Source organism: Ovis canadensis, chromosome 1 (genome assembly GCF_042477335.2).
Source record: "Ovis canadensis isolate MfBH-ARS-UI-01 breed Bighorn chromosome 1, ARS-UI_OviCan_v2, whole genome shotgun sequence".
Taxonomy (NCBI): domain Eukaryota; kingdom Metazoa; phylum Chordata; class Mammalia; order Artiodactyla; family Bovidae; genus Ovis; species Ovis canadensis.
The window spans coordinates 19,540,817-19,565,149 of NC_091245.1; the positions used below are offsets into that span (position 1 = coordinate 19,540,817).

Consider the following 24,333-nt stretch of genomic DNA (forward strand, 5'->3'; position numbering starts at 1 on the left):
GTACGCCCAGATTCTGAAATGAGATCTGCTGTATGAAGCTGTTACACTCACTTTTCAATCACCTCTTTCATTTTTACACACAACATTTTTTTTTGCCTATCATAATGCAGTATTTATTCTGTCCATTAGTAACTACTATTTGATAACATTATGATATTATTAGAACTTAATATAAAAGAAGTTCAACCTACTTTTTTTTTTTACATTTCAACACTGGATATTAACCAAAAAGACAGTATAAATCAGTATGGTTGAAACCTTTATGTCAAAAATTTATAATAAATGTTTGGTATTAGTCCACATACAATTAAGTTTTTGGGGTAAAGTTATTTGGCTTAAAGAAAGAACATTTGGTTTACTTCACTAATAGGAATATCTCTTAGTGCTGGGATGGCCTCTTCTTAGTCCTCGTCCTGTTGATTTTTGGCATAGTCATCTGTGATATTATGAATGGAGTCGAGTGGAGAGGTACTCATCATGTTTATTCCAAATAAGAGGACATAACCGATGCCTACGGTAATGAGGAGATACACAGGCAGAGCAACAACCCAATACTTTTAAGGCCAATAAGTTAAGCCTAAGGAGTTTAGCCAAGATTCAGGAATAAAAGCCCACACAAGAAGCCAAATTGGGAACTTAAGAAAAGAACAAAGCCATAAATTGCTCTTTCTGGCAATGACAACGATGAATTTTCCACCATTTTCCCTGTGGCTTTAGATATTCTTGGGTCCTCCAAGCGCCGACTCCTACACAAAGTTTTGGGTGAGAGCAATGGTCCCTGCCTTGTTTCTGTCTTTATGGGAGTATACTTAATGTTAAGCCATTTAACATGATGTTTGCTCTTCAGTTCAGTTCAGTTCAGTCGCTCAGTCGTGTCCGACTCCTTGCGGCCCTGTGAACTGGGGGTTCAAAAGCACGATACTTTTGAACTGTGGTGTTGGAGAAGACTATCGAGAGCCCCTTGGACTTCAGGAGATCCACCAGTCCATCCTAAAGGAGATCAGTCCTGGGTATTCATTGAAAGGACTGATGTTGAAGCTGAAACTCCAATGCTTTGGCCACCTGATATGAAGAGCTGACTCATTTGAAAAGATCCTGCTGCTGGGAAAGATTGAGGGCAGGAGGAGAAGGGGATGATGGTTGGATGAGGATGAGATGGTTGGATGGTATCACCGACACAATGGACATGGGTTTGGGTGGACTCCGGAAGTTGGTGATGGACAGGGAGGCCTGGAGTGCTGCAGTTCATGGGGTTGCAAAGAATCGGACACAACTAACCGACTGAACTGAACTGAACTTAGTTTCTCAGAAAAACAAAAGAAAAGACTCTTCATCATAGTTAGGAAATAGCCTTTGTCTCTTGTTTTACTTAGTGTTTTTTCCAGAAGCTCTTCTTGAATTCTCTTAGCCGTTATATAATTGTACAGTTTTCAACATGATTTTCATCCATGTGATTAATTAGGTTGAGGTTTCCTAATTTTGAACTATCTGTGAGGGGCCAAGGTAATTTTTATTTTTAGGTTTATTCTTAGATGGCTAATAGTTTTTGCTGCTATTGTGAATAGAATCTTATTTTCTATTACATTTTCTAATTGGTTATGGCTGGTATATAGGAAAGCTATTGATTTTTTTTTTTTAATGTTGATCTTGTATGTGGTCACCTTGCTGAATTTTCTTATTAATTCTAATAGTTTGTCAATTGATTTTCTTGGGTTTTTCTATGTAAACGATAGTGTCATTTGCAAATAATCACAATTTGCCTCTTCTTTTTTAATGCTTATACCTCTTATTGCTTTCCTTCTCTTTTTGAATTAGAGAAAATAAATGATATCATTTGAATAGTAGTGGTAATAAAGGTCATTCTTGTCTGTTTCTGACTTCAATTGGAATGTGTTCTATTACTTCACCATTAAGTATGGCATTTGCTGTAAGTTTTTATCGTTTTATTAAAAACAAACAATGCATCAAATTAAAGCTATTCTTTTCCTACATGCTAGGAAATTTTTTCTTTTATATCATTAGTGGATGTTGAATTTAAGACAGTCATTTAAATTTTTTTATTTATTAATATAATAAGTTAAATTGATATATAATCTAATGCTGAGCCATCTTAGCAATGCTGGGATAAATCCTCTTTGGGCTTGATGAATTACTCTTTCAATACACTGCTGGATTTAACTTGTTAAGATTTAATTTAAGACTTTTGCTTCATTGCTCATATGTGGGATCATGTACATATATTTTTTCTCTTGCCCTTACCTGGCTTTGGCTTCAGGATATGCCAGTCAGTAAAATGTGTTGGGTGGCTTTCCATCTTTTTTATTTTTTTCTTCTCCTTTCTATCTTCCTTTCTTTCTTTAATGAAAACTTGTTTTTTATACTTAAAGGCTGCTGAGAAACGATTTCTAGTCCTATTAAAGAAAATCTAACATCATAATCGAAAACTATGGTAACTATATGTACTCATTAACTACTATTGAAGTTTTCTAAAACAACTTGAAAACATCATGTGCATGTTTAATTTCAGTGTAATGGTTTCAAGAACAGGCATACATGTTACATGCATTAAGGCTAGATTATAAATGACTCATCACCATCATCATTATCAATATCACCTTCACATTTTCTTTTAACTTGTTTGATGACTCATTGCAAGTCTTTTATGATGGTGTCAGTTCAGTTCAGTTCAGTTCAGTTCAGTTCAGTTCAGTCGCTCAGTTGTGTCCGACTCTTTGCGACCCCATGAATCGCAGCACGCCAGGCCTCCCTGTCCATCACCAACTCCCGGAGTTCACTCAGACTCGCGTCCATCAAGTCAGTGATGCCATCCAGCCATCTCATCCTCGGTCATCTGTTAGTGGTAATAATAGTGGTTTTGGACTCCAGTACTCTTGCCTGGAAAATCCCATGGATGGAGGAGCCTGGAAGCCTGCAGTCCATGGGGTCTCAAAGAGTCGGACATGACTGAACGACTTCACTTTCACTTTTCACCTTCCTGCATTGGAGATGGAAATGGCAATCCACTCCAGTGTTCTTGCCAGGAGAATCCCAGGGACAGGGGAGCCTGGTGGGCTGCCATCTATGGGATCGCAGAGTCGGACACGACTGAAGCAACTTAGCAGCAGCAACAATGATGGATTAATCCGAATATGGTGAACGGCTGCTGTTGCAAGAACTGATGCTTTTACAGCTGGGGACTGTGAAGCAGGAATCTGTACTGTAAACCTTGGCTCTGTGAGGGACATTGGAGTCCCTATCCTAGTTGAGGGCTTCCCTGGTGGGCTCAGCTGGCAAATAATTAACCTTAGTTGAAACAAACATGGTTTGTGGGATTGGGTGACTGAAGTGGGAGTACTTGGAGAAGGCAATGGCACCCCACTCCAGTACTCTTGCCTGGAAGGCTACAGTCCATGGGGTCTCGAAGAGTCGGACATGACTGAGCGACTTCACTTTCACTTTTCACTTTCCTGCATTGGAGAAGGAAATGGCAACCCACTCCAGTGTTCTTGCCTGGAGAATCCCAGGGACGGGGGGGATTCGGTCGGACACGACTGAAGCGACTTAGCAGCAGCAGCAGCAGCAGTGGGAGTACTCGGTGTGCCAAAACCTGAGCCAACATTTGTCTGTGGAACTGTTACTCTACCTGCAGAGTATATGTCTTTATTTGGTAAAGATTAAAGTCTATAGGTTGGAACAGCCAAGCAATATCTATCGAGTGGCAATCTGCTGCTGTTGCTAAGTCATGTCAGTCGTGTCCGACTCTGTGTGACCCCATAGACGGCAGCCCACCAGGCTCCCCTGTCCATGGGATTTTCCAGGCAAAAATACTGGAGTGGGTTGCCATTGCCTTCTCCAAGTGGCAATCTAGGGCCTGAATATGGCTTGATTGATTCCAAAAGAGTTTGATTTCTTTCTTCAAAGTCTAATAAAAAAATCTCTTGGGGAAGGAGAGGTAAAAGATTGGCTAGCACAGCACTGGATTGACAATTGCAAATCATAAGCATCAACGGTAACTCTCTTAGAAATTTTTGCATCATCTAAAATTGTGGTCACAAATTGAAAGGCAGACTCCAACATCTGATTTACAACTCTGATCTCATATTCTATAATCTCCATGTCCTTCAGGATTTGTGCCATCATCTCTGCATCTTTCAGCATGCTCTTGGGAGAAGGCATCTTGCCAAACTCCATATAATATCCAGCGATCAGACTTCTCGAGTTAAATCACTCACATGAATGTATTTCAGTGGTTTTGACGCAAATCCTTTGCCTAGTGCCTGGTTTACCTTGCCTAACCTACCCTCCATCTCTGCCCTGTTGTGCACCCTGACCAGTGAGCAGGATGTTCAGCCTTTTCTTCTTTTCTTAAATAGATTTTATAATGTGAAAATTATGTATCCTTCAAATGTGTTTCTCTCTTTTTTAGGCTCTGATATCATGCTACTTTCCTGAGTTGAGGAAATTTCCTCTCATACTCTCTAAAGTCAACTTATTTATTTATAAACAAGGAATAATCTTTCCCCTGAAGGTCAACTAGAACTCACCTATTTAAAATTCTCAGTTTTTCTATGATTGTTGCCCCATTTGGTTTTCTAATTCTTTTTGGAACAATTTTAGCTACTTTTTTTAAAAACTGGAAAGCATAACTCAGAACTATGAGCTTTAACTGGTAAAGAAATTGGTATCATAATAGGCATGAATTTGTTATTTATTTGGGGGCAGTGAAAAATCCAGGTAATCTTAAAGGTAGCCCTTGGCCTGCTGCCAACCGATTATCACTTGCAATCAATTATTACCTGAATGAATGATGAAGGCAAAGTGTCGGTGAACTAAGTGGCCTCTGCCACAGAACAGTATGGAGGGAAGAAGGGATTTGTGAACACAGTAAAGAGGAATTTCTTTCTGAACAGAATGAAAAAAAAAAAAAGACAAGAATGTGAAACTCAATACCCTAAAATTTTGATTCAAGACAAGTCCCAAACCATTGACTTTCTATGTCTATCATAAAAATAATTTATCTCTTGCAGTCATGGGGCTGATAGTAACTGAAAATCACATCCAAAGTGTGATATTGAGGATTACTGTAGTATAATACCAATTAAATTCACAGCCTTGCCAGTCTGTTATGTGAATGTCAGAGTGTTGACAAGAAAAGAAAGCAGTCATAACTCTGAGCATCTAAAATCCTACCCGCCTTGAGTCTCTCCGGTCAGTGGAAGTGGCTTCTCTTCCCCTGCTGAGGCTGATGGGAGACTTCTGAGAATCCTTGTCAGCAGGAGGAAATAGTGACACAGTTCTGTGAAAGCCTTCTGTTGACCCCTTCTGGTAAATCAAAGTAAATTCCATGAAAATACACGTGAGTGATATTTCTGCAGAGCCACTGTTCTAGACGGTATCACAATGTCCTTTCCTAAGTACCAGTTGCTTCACCTGATACCCTCCTACCATATGAAAGTGACAGAATGCTATATGTTACTGATTCACATTTTAAAAAATAAAATGTTGAGGCAAAATTCACATAACTTAAAATTAATTATTTTAAAATGAACAATTCAGTGGCATTTAGTTCATTCACAATATTTTTTTTCCAATATTCTAATACCTCTGAAATGGAATTTATGTTACAATCAATTATATGCTATAGTTTAGTTAATAATGTTTCATAAAATTCTTCATCAGTTCAGTTCAGTTCAGTCGCTCAGTCATGTCCGACCCTTTGCGACCCCATGAATCGCAGCACGCCAGGCCTCCCTGTCCATCACCATCTCCTGGAGCTCACTCAGATTCACATCCATCGAGTCAGTGATGCCATCCAGCCATCTCATCCTCCGTCGCCCCCTTCTCCTCCTTCCCCCAATCCCTCCCAGCATCAGAGTCTTTTCCAATGAGTCAACTCTTCGCATGAGGTGGCCAAAGTACTGGAGTTTCTTCATAGTGGAATATAAATAAAGGTGCACCTTTCAATTGATGGTGTCTTAAAGTAGTTGAATTTGGGTACTTGGTGGTTTTCTTGGATTTTTGAGGAAGCACCCTTTATATTTGGATGTCTTGCCAGCCACTCATCTACTGAGTTGAACTGAAAGACCATTATTAGCTTTGAGAGGAATCCAGAGCAAAGGAAACTGTCCAGTTGGTCTAGCCTGCAATCTAAGTAGGTGGGCCAGTTGGTCTCCATGACCCACCAGATTCCAACCATGTTGCAATCACCTTGCTGGTGGAGACTATAGCAAGCCCAGGAGCAGCAATGCAGAAGCGAAGAAAACCATGCTCTGTTTGATGAGTAACTGATCTCCTTTGAGAAACAGCTTTATCTTACTACTAGGCCCCGATAGAGACTGCATGCTTGTCCCTGGAACAACCAGGTGACCTTCCTTCCATAACCTGGAAACTAGTGGATCCATTCTCAATTCTGTAGTGTCCAAAAGCGTTCATCATCAGATGGAAAGGATACAAATGAGACCAGGCCTAAGCATCTTCTCCTTTGCCACCCATCCCTCAATAAACATTTATGTCTTAACAGGCAGAGGTTGTTTGAATGGATAAAGAAAAGCAAAACCCAAATACCTGCTGTGTATAAGAGATGCACTCTAAAAGATGAAATAAAACGGAAGGAAAAAATATATACCATGCAAACAGTAAGCTTGTGAAGGCCGGAGAGACTATATGAGTTAAAGTATATTTCAAGACAAAGACTAGAGATAAAGATAGATACTTCAGGACTTCCCTGGTGGTATAGTGGTTAAGAATCCACCTTCCAAAGCAGGAGATGTAGGTTTGATCCCTGGTCAGAGAATTAAGATCCCACATGCCAGGGGGCAACTAGAGAAATCTCACATGCTGCAAGGGAAGATCCCACACATGCCACAACTAAGACCTGACCAAGATAAATAAATGAAATAAATATTTTAAAAGATAGATATTTCATAATGGCAAAGTGATCAATTCACCAGGAAGCTATAGGAATTACAAATTTGTGACCACAGAGATCATAACCTAATGACAGAGTTTCAAAATACATGGAACAAAAATTGACAGAACTAAAAGAAGAAATACACAATTCTACAATCATAGTTGGAGATGAAAAAAACCCTCAGCAATAGACTAATAGACATAAAAATATCAAGAAAGACATAGATTATGTGAACAATATCATCAAATATCTTGCCCTAATGGAAATTTATAAAACTGTATACCACAACTGTTCTTTTCAAACATTGTACACATTGTACACATCATGGACCATATGCTGAGCCATAAAACAAATCTCAATAAATTTGAAAGCTTTGATATCATACAGAATATGTTCTCTGATCACAATGGAATTAAATTAGATATCTATAATTATAAGCTACCTAGAAAACTCTCAAATATTTGGAATTTAAGCAACACAATTCTAAACAATCCATGGATCAAAGAAGTAATCACAAGGGAAGTTAGAATGATAATGAAAACATAAAATGATTAGCAGGATGCAGGATAAACTTTATAGCTCTAAGTACTTGTGATTGAAAATAAGAAAGGATATAAGCACCTGAATGCAGAGTTCCAAAGAATAGCAAGGAGAGATAAGAAAGCCTTCCTCAGCGATCAATGTAAAGAAATAGAGGAAAACAACAGAATGGGAAAAACTAGAGATCTCTTCAAGAAAATTAGAGATACCAAGGGAGCATTTCATGCAAAGATGGGCTTGATAAAGGACAGAAATGGTATGGACCTAACAGAAGCAGAAGATATTAAGAAGAGGTGGCAAGAATACATGGAAGAACTGTACAAAAAAGATCTTCACGACTCAGATAATCACCATGGTGCTATCACTCACCTAGAACCAGACATCCTGGAATGTGAAGTCAAGTAAGCCTTAGAAAGCATTGCTACGAAAAAAGCTAGTGGAGGTGATGGCATTCCAGTTGATCTATTTCAAATCCTGAAAGATGATGCTGTGAAAGTGCTGCACTCAATATGCCAGCAAATTTGGAAAACTCAGCAGTGGCCACAAGACTGGAAAAGGTCAGTTTTCATTCCAATCCCAAAGAAAGGCAATGCCAAAGAATGCTCAAACTACTGCACAATTGCACTCATCTCACATGCTAGTAGAGTAATGCTCAAAATTCTCTAAGCTAGGCTTCAGCAATACGTGAACTGTGAACTTCCAGATGTTCAAGCTGGTTTTAGAAAAGGCAGAGGAACCAGAGATCAAATTGCCAACATCTGCTGGATCATGGAAAAAGCAAGAGAGTTCCAGAAAAACATCTATTTCTGCTTGATTGACTATGCCAAAGCCTTTGACTGTGTGGATCACAATAAACTGTGGAAAATTCTGAAAGAGATGGGAATCCCAGACCACCTGACCTGCCTCTTGAGAAACCTTTATGCAGGTCAGGAAGCAACAGTTAGAACTGGACATGGAACAACAGACTGGTTCCAAATAGGAAAAGGAGTACGTCAAGGCTGTATATTGTCAGCCTGCTTATTTAACTTATATGCAGAGTACATCATGAGAAACGCTGGGCTGGATGAAGCACAAGCTGGAATCAAGATTGCCGGGATATGCAGATGACACTACCCTTATGGCAGAAAGTGAAGAGGAGCTAAAAAGCCTCTTGATGAGAGTGAAAGAGGAGAGTGAAAAAGTTGGCTTGAAGCTCAACATTCAGAAAACGAAGATCATGGCATCTGGTCCCATCACTTCATGGGAAATAGATGGGGAAACAGTGGAAACAGTGGCTGCCTTTTTTTTCGGGGCTCCAAAATCACTGCAGATGGTGATTGCAGCCATGAAATTAAAAGACGCTTACTCCTTAGAAGGAAAGTTATGACCAACCTAGACAGCATATTCAAAAGCAGAGACATTACTTTGCCGACTAAGGTCCGTCTAGTCAAGGCTATGGTTTTTCCAGTGGTCATATATGGATGTGAGAATTGGACTGTGACGAAAGCTGAGTGCCGAAGAATTGATGCTTTTGAACTGTGGTGTTGAAGTAGACTCTTGAGAGTCCCTTGGACTGCAAGGAGATCCAACCAGTCCATCCTAGAGGAAATCAGTCCTGGGTGTTCTTTGGAAGGACTGATGCTAAAGCTGATATTCCAATACTTTGGCCACCTCATGCAAAGAGTTGACTCACTGGAAAAGACTGATGCTGGGAGCGACTGGGGGCAGGAGGAGAAGGGGATGACAAAGGATGAGATGGCTGGATGGCATCACCGACTCGATTGACGTGAGTTTGAGTGAATTCTGGGAGTTTGTGATGGACAGGGAGGCCTGGCGTGCTGCAATTCATGGGGTCGCAAAGAGCTGGACACGACTGAGTGACTGAACTGAACTGAATATACCCCTTGGGCTTTCTTATATGGGCTTCCCTGGTGGCTTAGATGGTAAAGCATCTGCCCGCAGTGTGGGAGACCTGGGATTGATCCCAGTGTTGGAAAGATCCCCTGGAGAAGGAGATGACAACCCACTCCAGTACCCTTGCCTGGAAAATCCCATGGATCGAGGAGCCTGGTAGGCTACAGTCCATGGGGTCGCAGAGAGTCAGACACGACTGAGCAACTTCACTTCACTTCATATACCGCTTACATTTTATCATGGAATGCTGGCTGGCATCCCCAACGTTATGGTCCAATGGGTCAAATAATTCTCAGTTCTCATTGGGTGGTTTCATGGCCTCTCACAGATAAGTGTTTAGTTTGTACAACAGTCGTTGTAAGCCAAAAATCCCTTCTCAAGTAGTGGCCTGTGGTTTGTGGGTGGGATCAGAGCCTTGCTTCAGAATCCTGGGTGCCCATGCTGTGATTCCCCAGTTGGAACTGCCTGAAGGTATTAAGTAAGATTTCTGTCACAAAAATACATCCAAAACATTGGGTCTGTTGGATAATCAGGCCCAACTAGTAACATGGGTTGCACTGCAACCTAGGCCTATCTTTTGGAGCCAGGCTCCTCTCTAAACCTACAGGTTACTGATAAATGAGTCAGAGCAGCACGCTCAAATATAATACACATGGCCTTCAAACCCAAGAGGGCCACCAAGCTTTCTAACTCTTTGAGATGAGTGATACAAGGTGTGGCCTCTTGTTTCTTACTTTAATTTTTGTTTATTTATTTTTAGTGTAGACAAGCAAAAGAATTGTCTCACAAGGAAGTCTGTAAGAGACTCCAGATTTTGGAAAGACTGGCTCAACAAATAAAAAAAATACATGTGTTTAAAAGAAAAAAAGAAAAAAAAAGATTTCTTGGCTTGAGCTGCTATAACAGAAATAGCTATAGACGGAGTGACTTAAAAGAAATGTATTTCTTAGAGTTCTGGCAACTGAGGAGACTGTTCTGCCAAAAAATAAAAAATGCCAATAACATAAAATAGACCACAGGAGTCCGCTCAGGAAAGCTGATAATTGATGACATGCAACTGGTAGGGGAAGGAGAAGGGAGATGCCTGCAAGAGCTAGAATTTCAAAAAAGCTGAAATGGTACAGAGAGAGACCTCCCACAAATCCTGGAATCCATGGGAGTTGAGTGTGAAAACAGAAGTCTTTTCCTTTGTGGAGATTGTTGGAAGCTTCTTCAATCTACTGCAAATTCTGGAGACTTCTAGGGGTGGGGACAGGGGCAGGGCTCCCAAGAATATCCCAGGAGACTCCATCCTGGGAGGAGGGAGCCACCCCCAACTCTGCCTGCTCGACCCCCACTCCCCACCTCTCCACCCACCACCTCCACACACACACTATCCTGGGATTGCTCCGGGTTGGGGCCACACGTGCCCTCCAGCCATCCCAGAGAGGTTTTCATCTTCCTTTTGCCCCTAGAACTGGAGGGGGACCACACAGGCCTTGCCGAGACCCCTGTCCTGCAGCTCCTTGCCCTGGACTTTGTCAGTCCTGCTCCCCACTGGCTTTTGCCCCAGGGGCACAGAATGCTTTGGAGAGGTAGTCATCTTGATCAGGCCTCACAGGCACCTCCAGTTCTCATCTACTTGGTCCTTTATATTGAGGTACAATGTTCACGCGATGAAGTGCACAGTTCTTAATGTACCAGCTGAAGGCAGTAATCACATTTTCCTTCAGGATGGCTGGAGCCTTTAAGGCACAGGGCCTGGCATGTGATGGCCTAACTAAATGACTTCCCTGGTGGCTCAGAAGGTAAAGAATCTGCCTGCAATGTGGGAGACCCAGGTTCAATCCCTGGGCCAGGAAGATCCCCTGGAAAAGAGAATGGATACCCAGTCCAGTATTCTTGCCTGGAGACTTCCATGGACAGAGGAGCCTGGCAGGCTATACAGTCCATGAGGTCACAAAAAGTTGGACATTACTGAGTGACTAACACTTTCACTTTCACTTTACAGTTAAATACTGAACAATTATTTGTTGAATAAACTAATGAACAAAATCAAGTCAATGTACATTTCTACCAACAGTATATAGAAATATGGCGCCTATTTCAACCACACCCTTGTCAAAAATAGTTATCACAATTATGTTCAAGTTTTAGCTATTTGATAGTCATAAATGATTTCACATGATAGCTCTCAGTTCTTCAACTCTTTGAATCCCAGTAAGGTGGAATGCTTTTCTGTATGGTTGTTGGCTGTTGCACTTGTGTGAATTTCTAATCATGTTCTTTGCCCATCTCAAAACGTGGGAAATTGGTCCTGTTAGTTGGAAAAAGTCCTTCATAATTCGCCTGAGCAAGACCAGGGCAGATGGAGTGGCTCTGGATCTTGATCACAGCACGAACGCACCACCTTCCCTTCCCCACAGTTTCTAAGAAGCCCCTGAAAACAGGGCACATGACCACTTGCTGGGAGAGCCCAGAGGATGACAAAACCCACTGCCACACTTAAGGAGTGCATAGTCCTGGTGAAGAGAGGGGAGGAGGGGGAGGGGTGGAGGAGAAAGAGAGAAGGGAGAGGAGGAAAGGAAGGAGAGAGCCTGGCCAGACCCTCGGGGGCGCCAGTCTACTATTTTCTAGCTGAGCTGTCAACAGACAGGGTGAAGAGGGATGGGCTTCTAGGATTCCTTTTCATTCTTCCTCCTATATCCACATCCCATCAGTTCCTAGTTCCAGTTGACCCTACCATTGCCTCCCACCTTGTTCTCCTGTCTCTAGCTCCCTGCACCAGCAAGCCACCAGTGATCTTTCTTAAAGACGAATCTGACTGTTTTCAACCTTCTTCACAACTCTCCTCCCCATGCCGCCGCCCCCCATACCCTTCAGTGGCTTCATATTGCTCTCAGGGTTGAATGAAAACTCTGTTAAAGTTGACTCTGCAGCCCCATGGCACCCCAACCTGAAATCCCTCTCCCAGGGCCCTCAATAGGACACTGCAATGCAAGAGTCTCTTCAGAAGTGATGCTGGGTTTCTGTGGAGGGTCAGCTGGGTGGGCACTGCAGAGCAAGCTCCCCTCGGGCCTGGCGGAGAGACCCACTGTCACCTGCAGTGTGATACAGGAAGTGTGGCAGTGGCTCCCAGAAGGGTCAAGAGAGAGGCATCCCTCTCTCACTCCCTTTTCCCCAATCCTGGACTCCATTTCCCCAAGGAATGAGACGCTCTGGACCAATCATTCTGAGGGATTTCCTAATGACAGCAGCTAAGGTGGCACACGAAGAAAAGGAAAGAAACCATGCCATGTCCAAGACAGAAAGATAAATGATTACTCTTAGGATAAAACCCAGACTCATTACTGTGGCCCCTAGTGCCTACCTCTGATCTTAAGTCTTCCTGTTCTTCCCCTCCTTACCCAATGGCCACCACACCAGCCTCTTTTCTTTATGTCCTTTCAACATACAGTGTTCCTTCCATTTTAGGGACTTTGTACTTGCTATTCCTCATGTCTGAAACACTCCTTCCCCAGGTATTTTGTGGCTGTTTCCATCATTTAAACCTCAGCTTAAATTTCAGCTCCCCGAGAATCTTTTCCTGACACACTGTTTAGTCCCCTATCCTATTACCCTATTTTTTTCATAGCTCTTGTCCCTATGAAACTTACACTATCTATTTTATTGTTCATATATGCTAGATATGAGCCCCATTGGGAAATTTTTGTATCTCATTCACTCGCTGCATTCCCAAAACCTAGAATAATGCCTATCACAGACACACATTGGTGTACCACATCCTTGTCCTCACAGGAATTATTCTATCAGGAGAGAAATATGTTAAACAAATAATCATGCAACACTGATTACAAGCAGAATCAAGTGTTTGAGGCTGAGGTGCAGGACCCTTTCCCACTGCTTTGTCCACTTCTGGCGCCAAATACCCTGTGGGCATTTGCTGCTGCAAGACCCTGGCTTCCCCTGGAAACTGATTAGAGCTCAGAGCATTCACCCAGGAATTAGGCCTCAGAAGCAGGGCGAGGTTTGTATCTCTAGGCCCACTTCTCCAAACTTTTGGGATCTAGCTAGGTTTGTGGCTGCAGCAGCAATTTCCCCCTCCCCCTCCCCAGGTCAGAATAGGATACAACTTTGATAGCTCACTTGAGTGGGCTGTCTGTTCCTCCTAGATTTTTGACATGCCCCTGGCTTGGGATCTGGTCTCCTTAATACCTTACAACAGCAGTCCCAAGCATTTTTGCACCAGGAACCAGTTTCATGGAAGACACTTTTTGCACTGATTGAGGGGAAGGGGTGGTTTTGGGATGCTTCAAGCACTTTACATGTATTGTGCACTTTATTTCACACCATCAGCTCCAACTCAGACCATCAGGCATTAGATCCTGGTGCTTGGGGACCCCTGCCTTACAAGCTCCACTCCATCTCCCATGCCCAATGCCCAGGGTCTTCCATGTCTGCAGGCTATTTTGCAAAGGCTGAAGTTAGGAGCTGTTTCCCCAGTCCTTTTGTCCTTTCTCAGGACCTTCTGCCTCTTGAATTGTCTCTCTCTCTCCAGGAAGATCAGCAAGTTTCTTCCCTTGTGGGATACTTCTTCCAGTTGCTACCTGCTCGGGGCTGTGCTCTTGGACCTCTTTGGAACCCACACAAGCAACTAGCTCCCAGACAAGCGAAGTTTCAGAAAGCTGGGCTCCAGTAAAGTCTCACGGGACCCCGATCCACAGACAACCCAATCAGAGAAGTTGCAACCGAGGGTCCCCACCTCACACCATCTTGGCAGCCACCCTGGCAAGCTCTGCCTTGTCTGGTTGATCTCTTCAACTCTCAGCAGTGTCTGGTACGTACTTAGCTCTTAATGAACAGAGGCAATTAACACCACTAATTCATTTAATGGAAAAAGGCACCGTGTTAATGTATTACATGGATTATTGGCACTTCGTTTACGCAGGTACCATGACAGTTTCCACTTTGAAGAAACGAGTGCAGAGAAATTAAGCGACTCCCAAGGTCAGAAAGCTGTGCACTCTCTTTTCATTGCGCGATGGCGCAACGCAGAGGGAAAATGCCAGAACTCCAGGCAGTCCAAGAAACCGGCGAGCTCCTGCGAGGCAAGCTAGGTGACAGGCTCTGCGCGGTCAGTAGTTTTCACACTGGGTTGCCAGCCGGCTTGCTTTCCGCTAGCACAGACCGGAAGCGTTCCTGTCGGCCACGTTTCTAAAGCGCACGACCGGAAGTTTCTGTCCGCGGCTTTGAGGAGATAGTGGAGCCGCTGGGCCGCAGCCGGGAAGCCTAGGTGTGGAGGCGCTGAGACTTAGGAGACAGCTGGGGCCGTTGGGGAGACTCAGGTGGCGGGACACTGGCGAGGTCCCGACCTGACCCTGGGCCAGTCTCGTCCTCGCGGCCCGCCTCCTCACCCCGCCCCCACTTGGGGCTGAAGTGGCTCCGCCTCCTGATCTGAGCCTGGTCCCTCTTCAGGCACTGACCCTTGACCTCGGGGCGCTCCCCCATCCTTTGGGCGCGATGGCTACAGGCGCGGATGTCCGGGACATTCTAGAACTCGGGGGTCCAGAGGGAGATGCAGCCTCTGGGACCATCAGCAAGAAGGACATTATCAATCCGGACAAGGTAGCAGTGGTGCCTGGCAGCTGGGTAGCGGGAGTGAAGTGGTGAGGAGGAGTGACAACAGACGAGGGCTCGAGGAGAGATGAGGTGCCGCACTGGAGTGAGACGGGCGGTAAAAGATGTGGCATAACGGGACAGAGAGCGTGTGTCACCTTGGTGAGGTGGGACGGAGGGGGGGACACCCGCGGAAAGTGGTGGGGACCAAGAGAGTGTGACATGTGTAGGCGAGGACCTGGAGAGTGACACTTGTGTGGGATATTTGGGGGAGGGGCATCAAGTCGGGGTGACCATGCTGAGATACTGGAGAAGTAGCTTCTCCTCTGACAGGTCGCGCTCTGAGGTTAGAGGCGCCCCTGGAGTGGGTTTCTGTACCTTCATAGTGGGTCGTGATGTGTCACAGTGTGAATGTGTGTCGCTCTACCTGTGGGTGCTGGTTTGTTCAGTGATTGAGCTGGGCTAAAGAATTTTCAGGAAAGGGAGTTTAGGCTGTGGTTCCTCTCCTGTGGTTTCCCTCCCCAGAAAAAGTCCAAGAAGTCCTCGGAGACACTGACCTTCAAGAGGCCCGAGGGCATGCACCGGGAGGTCTATGCACTGCTCTACTCTGACAAGAAGCAAGTATTAGAACCCCAGGGCCCCAGGCTTAGGCCCCTGACCAACCTGTCTGTCCCTAACTCCTGATTATCCCAGCCAGTTTCCTCCTCACCCAGGGCTCTTGCTTGCCTACTAGGATGCAGGAGCTCGATGTCTCACTCCAGGACGTGACTTCCTTGCTCTAGGGTAGAGCAGCGGCCTGGGTCCAAAGGCTTTCTCCACACCTTCTGACTCTATAATCTCCCACCTCCTTAAACCCTTCTCCCAGGGATGCACCCCCACTGCTGCCCAGTGACACTGGCCAAGGCTACCGCACAGTGAAGGCCAAGTTGGGCTCCAAGAAGGTACGGCCCTGGAAGTGGATGCCATTCACCAACCCAGCCCGCAAGGATGGAGCCATGTTCTTCCACTGGCGAAGGGCAGCAGAGGAGGGCAAGGACTATCCCTTCGCCAGGTTCAATAAGGTGAGCCACCACCATGGGGACATAGGCCAAGGTTGTGCCTACCTATTCTGAGCTACATGCCTGAGCTCTCCAGTCTCCTGGTTGGCTCCAGAGGCACTCTCAGACCAGGTCTCGACCATGGTTGCCCACTCAGTCCTTGGGACACATGCCTACAGGGTCTTCTCTGCCCTTGGGGTCCTGTCCTCTCCTAGCCCTGCTCTGATTTTTGGGGTGCTGCCTTGGCCTTTCAATTGTCGCTGTTCTTCAGAGCTATGTCCTAGGTGCTCTACTCTGCTCTCTCTGCACTTTCTCCCTAGTGTGTCTCATTTACACCATGACCTCAGTTACCCTCTCTATGTCTCTAACCCCAACTTAATATCTCCAGTCCAGAGCAGCAGTTCCCATATATCCAGTCGTTTGCTTACCTCTCTCCCTAAAGGCCCCACAGGTACTTCAGATCAAGTGGATTCCTGTAAGCAGAACTTATCATCTTCCCTCTGTTCCCCACCCCTAAACCTGTTCCCCACATCAGTGAATGACACCACCATCCACCCAGTTACCCAAACCAGAAATTTGGGACTCATCCTTAACTAAGCCTCCTTTAGCACTCATATTATTTCAGTCAGCAACAGAACAAAGAAAGTAGGGAAGACATACAACAAACGTGGAAACAAATAAGTTGGATTCTTTCAGATAGGACTGATCAATGAAACCAGGATATGAAGCGAGATAAAGAGGGAACTTGTAGATGTAGGGGAGGCCTAATTTAGGTAGGGTGGTCAGGGAGGGCCTCTCTGAGAAGCTAGGATTTGAGCTAGACCTCAGTGATACATCTCGTCATGAGTCCTGCTGATGGTTTCTATATAAATGACATCTGCCTATGTTCTTCATTCTCTGTACCAGCACCCTAGCCCACGCTGATTTTTCTCTGGTCTAGATGACTGAGGCTCAGATGGAACAGGGTCCTACCCAGACTCACCCAACCAGTGAGAAAAAGCTGGGCTAGGCCAAGATTCCCTAGCCATTGTTTAAGCCACTACACAATATGGACCCCAGTCCCTGCAGCTTAGAGCAGCCTAATCTTTGAGCCTGAAAGCCCAAGGGTCTAGTAGCTGGACTCCCAAGTCCTGACTTCTTTCCCCTCAGCCAGTACATCCACTTGCACCTGGATATGTTCCCCTGAATGGCTCACAGGCTTTTCAGACTCAGCATGTCCAGGTGTGACCCATCATTCTCCCCTATACCGCCAAATTGCTTTTTCTCCACCTCACCACCATCTTTAGGCCCTTCAGGTCCAATGGAGGGAGAGGCTGGAGATGTAAGACTGAGTAGGGATATCTAAGAGGTAGGAGGTTTGAGGTGGGGGAGGAAAGGTTGGATGAGACAATTCAAGGTGAAAAAAAGAGTGTTCATTTTGTATTTTGTAAATACTGCTTCATGCCAGGACTTCCCTTGTAGCTCAGTGGTAAAGAATCCACCTGCCAGTGCAGGAGATGCAAGTTCGATCCCTGGCCTGGGAAGATCCCCTGGAGAAGGAAATGGCAACCCATTCCAGTATTCTTGCCTGAGAAATTCCATGCACAGAGGAGCCTGGTGGGCTACAGTCCATGGGGCTACAAGAATCGGATATGACTTAGCGACTAAACTATATATGTGACACACACATTAGTTCAGTTCAGTCGCTCAGTCATGTCCGACTCTTTGCAACCTCATGAATCTCAGCACGCCAGGCCTCCCTGTCCATCACCAACTCCCGGAGTTCACTCAGATTCACATCCATTGAGTCGGTGATGCCATCCAGCCATCTCATCCTCTGTCATCCCCTTCTCCTCCTGCCCCCAATCCCTCCCAGCATCAAAGTCTTTTCCAATGAGTCAACTCTTCGCATGAGGTGGCCAAAGTACTAGAGTTTCAGCTTTAGCATCATTCCTTCCAAAGAAATCCCAGGGCTGATCTCCTTCAGAATGGACTGGTTGGATCTCCTTGCCGTCCAAGGGACTCTCAAGAGTCTTCTCCAACACCACAGTTCAAAAGCATCAATTCTTTGCACTCAGCCTTCTTCACAGTCCAACTCTCACATCCATACATGACCACAGGAAAAACCATAGCCTTGACTAGATGGACCTTAGTCGGCACACACATACATATATATCAATTTTCGTATTCTTTTCCGTTTTAGTTTATTACAAGTTAATTGAATATAGTTCCCTGTGTTATACAGTAGGACCTTTTTTTATCTGTTTTATATATGGTAGTTTGTATCTGCTAATCCCCAATTTCCTAATTTATCTCTCCCCTATCCCCATCTAGGAACCATAAATGTGTTTCCTGTGTATGTGAGTCTATTTCTGTTTTGTGAATAAGTTCATTTGGATTCCACATATAAGTGATATCATGTGACATTTGTCTTTCTCTGTCTGACTTCTCTAGTTGCATCTATGTTGCTGCAAATGGCATTGTTTCATTCTTTTTTATGGCTGAGCAGTATTCCGTTGTGTATATACACCAGTTTTCTTTATCTGTTCACTGTCAGTAGGCATTCAGGTTGCTTCCACGTCTTAACTGTTGTCAATTGTGCTGCTGTGAGCATAGGGGTGCATGTGTCTTTGAAATTAGAGTTTTCTCCAGGTATCTGCCCAGGCACAGGATTCTGGGTCATAAGGTATTGAACTGACTCTTGAAGGATGTCACCAGGTAATAGTAGGAAAGAGTACAGTGACTTGTTCAGGCAGAGGAGTCATCGTGAGCAAAGACATAAATGAAAAATCAGTCATGTATATGGGATGCTGTGGGCATTTCCCTGTTGATGAAGCCTGAAGTCCAGGACAGAACATGGTGGGAGAAGAGGCCTGAGAGGCCAGCAGGGCTGAGTCAGGCAGGGCTTGGCAGGCAGGCTCAGAAATGGGCTTTGCGCTGATGTCTTTGGGGAGCCACTAGTAGGTTTTAAGTAGAATGGTGTCAGGGTCAGATTTGAGTTTTAGAAAGATTGTGGTGATTATGGGTGGAGAATGAAGCCAAAGTAAGGAAACTAACCATCTTCCCGCCAATGCTGCTCATTCCTGGGGTTGTGCTTTCAGTCAGTGGCTCCCCATACGATTTCTTGCTCAAGCCAGCAACCCAGGAGTTACCTGTGACGGCATCTTCCCTCACCCCTTATGGCCAGTTGTCACAACCTGTGATGTTTAAAGCCTCTCAAGTCTGTGCCCTTTTCTTTACCTTCTGCTGCTGCTGCTGCTTTATTTCAGGCCTCTTCACTTCCTACCTGGATTATTTCTTAAACCTGCCAGTTGGTCTCCCAAGCTCATATTTCACCCCCTCTGTCTTCACTGTTGCCAGGGTGGTCTTTGTAGAAGAGAATCATGACTATCTCACTCCTCTCTTTAAAACTAACCTTTCTGGCTCCCATCACCTACAGAATGAATTCCAGACTCCTTAGCTGGCGTATAGGCCTGCAGCAGCTCCCCTCTGCTGACTCTCCAGGCTCTCTCAGGCCTTTCCCTGTCTTGCCGTTTTCTTGTTCCCCTAATGTGTCCTGATGCTTCTGGCCATTTCTCTCTCATCACTGTTTACATGGTCCCCCTGCTTAGGAGTCTCTCCACTGCATTCTCTCACCAGTTCACTTCTATTATACTTAACCAGGCCTCATTTATCTCTTCCCTGTCAACCCTTGTCCCAGGCTGAATCAGGTGTCACTCATTACATCCTAGGCATACCTTTGTCATCAATTTTGCCTCACTGTACTAAATCAGTTTTCAGCTGGACTGTGAGCTCCGAGAAGGTAAGGCCCATCTTACTCAGCATTGTGTCCCTAGCATAGATCTAGCAGGCCCATGATATTAATAAATATTGGTTGATCTCTCTTGCTTGACTGTGAACTTCTTTTTATTTTTATGGCTGCGCCATGTGGCTTGCGGGATCTTAGTTCCCCAACCAGGATTCAAACCTGGGCCCCAGCAGTGAAAGTGCCAACTCCTGACCTTTGGACCATCAGGGAATTCCCTGATCATGAGCTTCTTGAGAACAGGACCAGCTACACTGTTCCTGAGCATATTTTTTTTAGTTAAATGGAATTAAAATGCATAGGAGGGATACTTAACCAACTGCAGAGAGATCAGAAGGATGAGAAGTTATCTAGGTAGAAGAAATGTGGAAGTGAGAAGGCATTTCAGGCAAGAACAACATAGGCTGAGGGGGAGAGCCTGGTATATTCCAGTAACTGCTAGTTGCTCAGCTGGAACTTAGGGTCCATGAAGGACAGTGGTTGCAGAGGGAGGCCAGGTCATTTACCATGTGTTCACTGATTGATTCAATAAATATTCATTAATACCTACAGCGTGCAGGTACTGTGCTGAACCCAGGAGGTAGGAAGTGATCCAGACAACCCTTGCTCTTGGCAAGTTTGAAAATTATCCAGAAGGCACTTTCAAAGTATGAGGGAGCCTTTGAGGGGTTTCATAAGGGATGGTTGGGTAACATCAGTTATATATTCTAGAACAGTGCTTTTCGAATTATCTGTGCTAAAGGACATTTTTTAAAATTTCCCAATTCATCAGAGACTACTGAAGAGAGTAAAATTGTAAGAAAAGACAGAGCATCAGTCCATGCTTCTTCTGAATTATTTAGCAGCATATGATGCTGTATAATTGTCGTGAAGCTTTCTAAATGCTTATTCTATTTCTGTGCTTACTGTAGACCAGGTTTGTAGCAGCACTGGTCTAAAGGCTGCCCTTTAGCAGTGTCAGAGAGGTCCCATCTTGGCTGCAGATGGAGAATTGCCCGGAAGAGGATTAAATGGAGGCAGAGAGACCAGTGGGGAGGCTGTATCTCTATCCAGGCAAGGGGGTAGTGATGGTCTGGACATGGGCATGGCAGTGGAGAATTGGGAGGTAAAAGCCACAGATTTGGGAAAGAGGAGGGGTTCAAGGGTAAAGGTAGGAATTAAAGATGCCTCCTAGGGTTCTTGCTTGGGTGATGCCAACATTGAGATCTGAACTGGAGGAGATAGAAGTTTGAGGGAGCACAGTGAGCTCAGTACTGAACATACTGAATTTTTTTTTTATTGAGGTATAACTGTTACATATATATTAGCTTCAGTTTAGAAGGTAATGATCCCGTATTTGTATATAGTGTGAAATGGTCACCCCAGTGAATCTAGTTAACACGTATCACCTGAACACATTCAGTTTGAGATGTATGTAGGACTTCCAGTAGGAAATGTCCCAGAGGCTGCTGGACACAAGGGTTTTGAGAGCCAGTGTCGTTTGATGGAGAAACTTCCCTGGTCCAGCCTAGCACTGTCTCCTTCCTGGGGTCTCTTGACTGACAGACCCAGCCCATAGTGGTGCTGTTTCCCCTGAGGGAGGTCTGGGGGACAGGGGATGGGGGTTGGGATGGGGGTTTATGCTGGGAGCAGGATTCAGGTGCCTTTTCTATCGAGATGAAACCTTGGCCAGCTTGGGGAGCTGCAAGTCTCCCTGTCACCACTGGGTGGCAGGAGTGCTTCAGACAAGCGTCCCCTGCTAGGGGCTGGACCTTTCTCTGGAACTTAGCCGTCTGCCCTACTCCAGAGTTGACCCTTGGACTCCACAGACATGCTTACCTGTGGGCCCCTTACCTTAACCATGGGGTCAGGAGCATGTGTTTTGTGCAGTTAGTCCTGGAGTGGATCCAGAGGCGGGCGACAGTCCTGGAGCCTATCAGGGCCTTTGGTCAAGCCATCAGTTTCTTTCCTTGCTCTGGAAACATCTCCAGGGGTCCTGTGCAGGGTCCCAGGCAGAGGATCTGCTTTTGTCCAGCACAGGGATGGGCAATCAACAGGAGGGACTGTGGTCACGGGGCTGCAGCCTGTGCGACGTGCCGTGACGCGGGCGTGCCCCTGTCCCCCTCCCCGCCTCTCCACCCCCGCCTGTAGACAGTGCAGGTGCCCGTGTACTCAGAGCAGGAGTACCAGCTCTACCTTCATGATGATGCTTGGACAAAGGCAGAGACCGACCACCTCTTTGACCTCAGCCGCCGCTTTGATCTGCGTTTTGTCGTCATCCATGACCGGTATGACCACCAGCAGTTCAAGGTGAGCTGGCGCCTTGTTATCTGCTTGTGTGCCCAACTCCCAGGCCCGGCAGGCCACTAGCTCCATGCCTTCTTTTTTACACACTTCTGAGCGTTTGTCTGTCTCTCCATGTCTGTCCTTAGAAGCGTTCTGTGGAGGACTTGAAGGAGCGGTACTACCACATCTGTGCCAAGCTTGCCAACGTGCGGGCTGTGCCAGGCACAGACCTCAAGATACCAGTATTTGATGCTGGGCACGAGCGACGGCGGAAGGAACAGCTGGAGCGTCTCTATAACCGGACCCCAGAGCAGGTCAGCACCAAGTCCCAGAGACTCTTCAAGCCCTGAGACCCCTGACCACTGCCTCCATCCTGCACGCCCTCGGCTCCCCTACTGCCCCCCGCCCTGACTCCATCCAGTCCCACCCCTCACCAGCCACCCTCCCTGCTCTCTGTACCTCCCTCCTGGCCCCTTGCTGCTCAGAGTCCCTCACAGACTGCCCAGCACCCCTCCATCTCCCTCTCTCCCCTCACTGCCCCTTGAATTTCACACTCCTCTCAGCGTCTCTCTTTCCCAGGTGGCAGAGGAGGAGTACTTGCTGCAGGAGCTGCGCAAGATCGAGGCCCGGAAGAAGGAACGGGAGAAGCGCAGCCAGGACCTGCAGAAGCTGATCACGGCGGCAGACACCACTGCCGAGCAGCGGCGCACGGAACGCAAGGCCCCCAAGAAGAAGCTCCCCCAGAAAAAGGAGGCTGAGAAGCCGGTGTGGAGACTAAGCCAGCCCAGCTCAGGGTGGGGGGCTGGGACTAACATTGGGCCCTCTCCCCGTGACACCCTGGTCTCCATAACTGCTCCTCCCCAGGCTGTTCCTGAGACGGCAGGCATCAAGTTCCCGGACTTCAAGTCTGCGGGCGTCACGCTGCGGAGCCAGCGGGTACGTGAGTCACCTTGTTCTCTGTGTCTGGGCCTCGGCTCTATGGCCTGAGCGCTGTGGGCCAGGGGCCTGGAGCAGGTGGAGGCGGACACACAGGATCTCAAGCGAACACCAGGCTGAGCTCAGCTTTCAGCCTCTTCTACTCACTGGTTGTAGACCCAGAGCTGCCTCTAGGAGTTAACTTCTCTTCTAGTCTTCCCCACCCCGCCCCAATTCCTTTTGTCCCCTTCATTCTAAACCGCTTGTCGGGAGAGGGTCCTGCTTGAGCTGAGCTGCCTGGGTCATTGCAGATGAAGCTGCCCAGCTCTGTGGGACAGAAAAAGATCAAGGCCCTGGAACAGATGCTGCTGGAGCTGGGTGTGGGTGAGTGTGGGGGCTGGGCCCCTCAGGATGGACCTTCCCACCAACCCCCTCCCTCCTCCCCAGGCGAGGTTGTGGATGAAGGCCGGGTGGTAGGAGGCAGTTCTTGCTGCTGGCCTCCCACCACTGTGCCTCCTGCCCGCCCACAGAGCTGAGCCCGACGCCCACGGAGGAGCTGGTGCACATGTTCAATGAGCTGCGGAGTGACCTGGTGCTGCTCTACGAGCTCAAGCAGGCCTGCGCCAACTGCGAGTACGAACTGCAGATGCTGCGGCACCGGCACGAGGCGCTGGCCCGGGCCGGCGTGCTGGGGGGCCCCACCACCCCGGCCTCGGGCCCGGCCCCGGCCCCGGCCGAGCCAGCGGTGTCTGAACCCGCTCTTGGCTCTGACCCCAGCAAGGACGCCATCATCGATGTGGTGGGCGCACCCCTCACGCCCAATTCGGTAAGAGGCTGGACCGACCAGGAGAGCTCCAGGTGGCCCTGCTAGTGAGCACATGCACGGGCATGCATAGGCCCCACCCCCTCTAGCGCCCAAAACAGGGATCATCGCTCTGAGGGGTTCTGAGAATGAGTGGGTGGCCAGTGGGCGTCACCTTCCTGACTCAGAGCGTGAAACACAGGCACCGAGCCCGAGTCCAGCCATTGACCTCGGCACCTTGTGTCTCCTCAGAGGAAGCGGCGGGAATCGGCCTCCAGCTCCTCTTCTGTGAAGAAAGCCAAGAAGCCATGAGAGGCCCCACAGGGTGTGGGATGCTGCTGTGTAAATAGAGCTGCTGAGCTGGACTGGGCTGCCTCCTTTTCCTCTCACCACTTCTGATGCCCCTGGCTGGGAGGGTGGCCGGGAGGGGTGGCCCTGGGGCTTGCCTGCGCTGAGGCCCTTGGCAGCCCTTTAACCAGTGACCAGCTCCCCCAGCTCCTGTATCCGGGAACACCCATCGTTCTACACTTGGGTTGGTTCGCACACAGCATCCCAGCTGCTTCTCACACAGCCTCGTGCTCAAGACAGTCCC

At 46.7% G+C, this 24,333-nt stretch overlaps 1 protein-coding gene and 2 pseudogenes across 2 annotated transcripts; 1 reads left to right on the top strand and 2 right to left on the bottom strand.

Annotated features, from left to right (window-relative positions):
- Positions 1–326: 326 nt before the first annotated feature.
- Positions 327–700, bottom strand: LOC138429011 (phosphatidylinositol N-acetylglucosaminyltransferase subunit P pseudogene; annotated as a pseudogene).
- A 711-nt stretch (positions 701–1,411) lies between these two features.
- LOC138433183 (transcription initiation factor TFIID subunit 9-like) lies at positions 1,412–4,191 on the bottom strand (annotated as a pseudogene).
- Positions 4,192–14,504: 10,313 nt separating this feature from the next.
- On the top strand, positions 14,505–24,106 carry DMAP1 (DNA methyltransferase 1 associated protein 1). Of its 2 annotated transcripts, XM_069552398.1 has the most exons (11): positions 14,505–14,615; positions 14,798–14,947; positions 15,464–15,555; positions 15,804–15,999; positions 21,890–22,048; positions 22,171–22,338; positions 22,604–22,789; positions 22,889–22,960; positions 23,251–23,323; positions 23,470–23,765; positions 23,994–24,106. In XM_069552398.1, exons 2-11 carry the CDS (start codon positions 14,843–14,845, stop codon positions 24,051–24,053), a joined length of 1,407 nt encoding a protein of 468 aa, XP_069408499.1. In that variant the 5' UTR covers positions 14,505–14,615; positions 14,798–14,842; the 3' UTR covers positions 24,054–24,106. The 2 variants fall into 2 exon arrangements, with proteins under 2 accessions (XP_069408499.1, XP_069408542.1); XM_069552441.1 differs by lacking the exon at positions 15,464–15,555 and having other exon boundaries at positions 14,544–14,615.
- Positions 24,107–24,333: the final 227 nt, after the last annotated feature.

Excerpts from the sequence above, each read along its gene's own strand:
- DMAP1 (XM_069552398.1), top strand. The coding sequence starts at position 14,843 with ATGGCTACAGGCGCGGATGTCCGGGACATTCTAGAACTCGGGGGTCCA. Across the intron at positions 22,790-22,888 it reads AAAAGGAGGCTGAGAAGCCG|GCTGTTCCTGAGACGGCAGG; the intron begins GTGTGGAGACTA and ends GCTCCTCCCCAG. Across the intron at positions 23,766-23,993 it reads CACCCCTCACGCCCAATTCG|AGGAAGCGGCGGGAATCGGC; the intron begins GTAAGAGGCTGG and ends GTGTCTCCTCAG.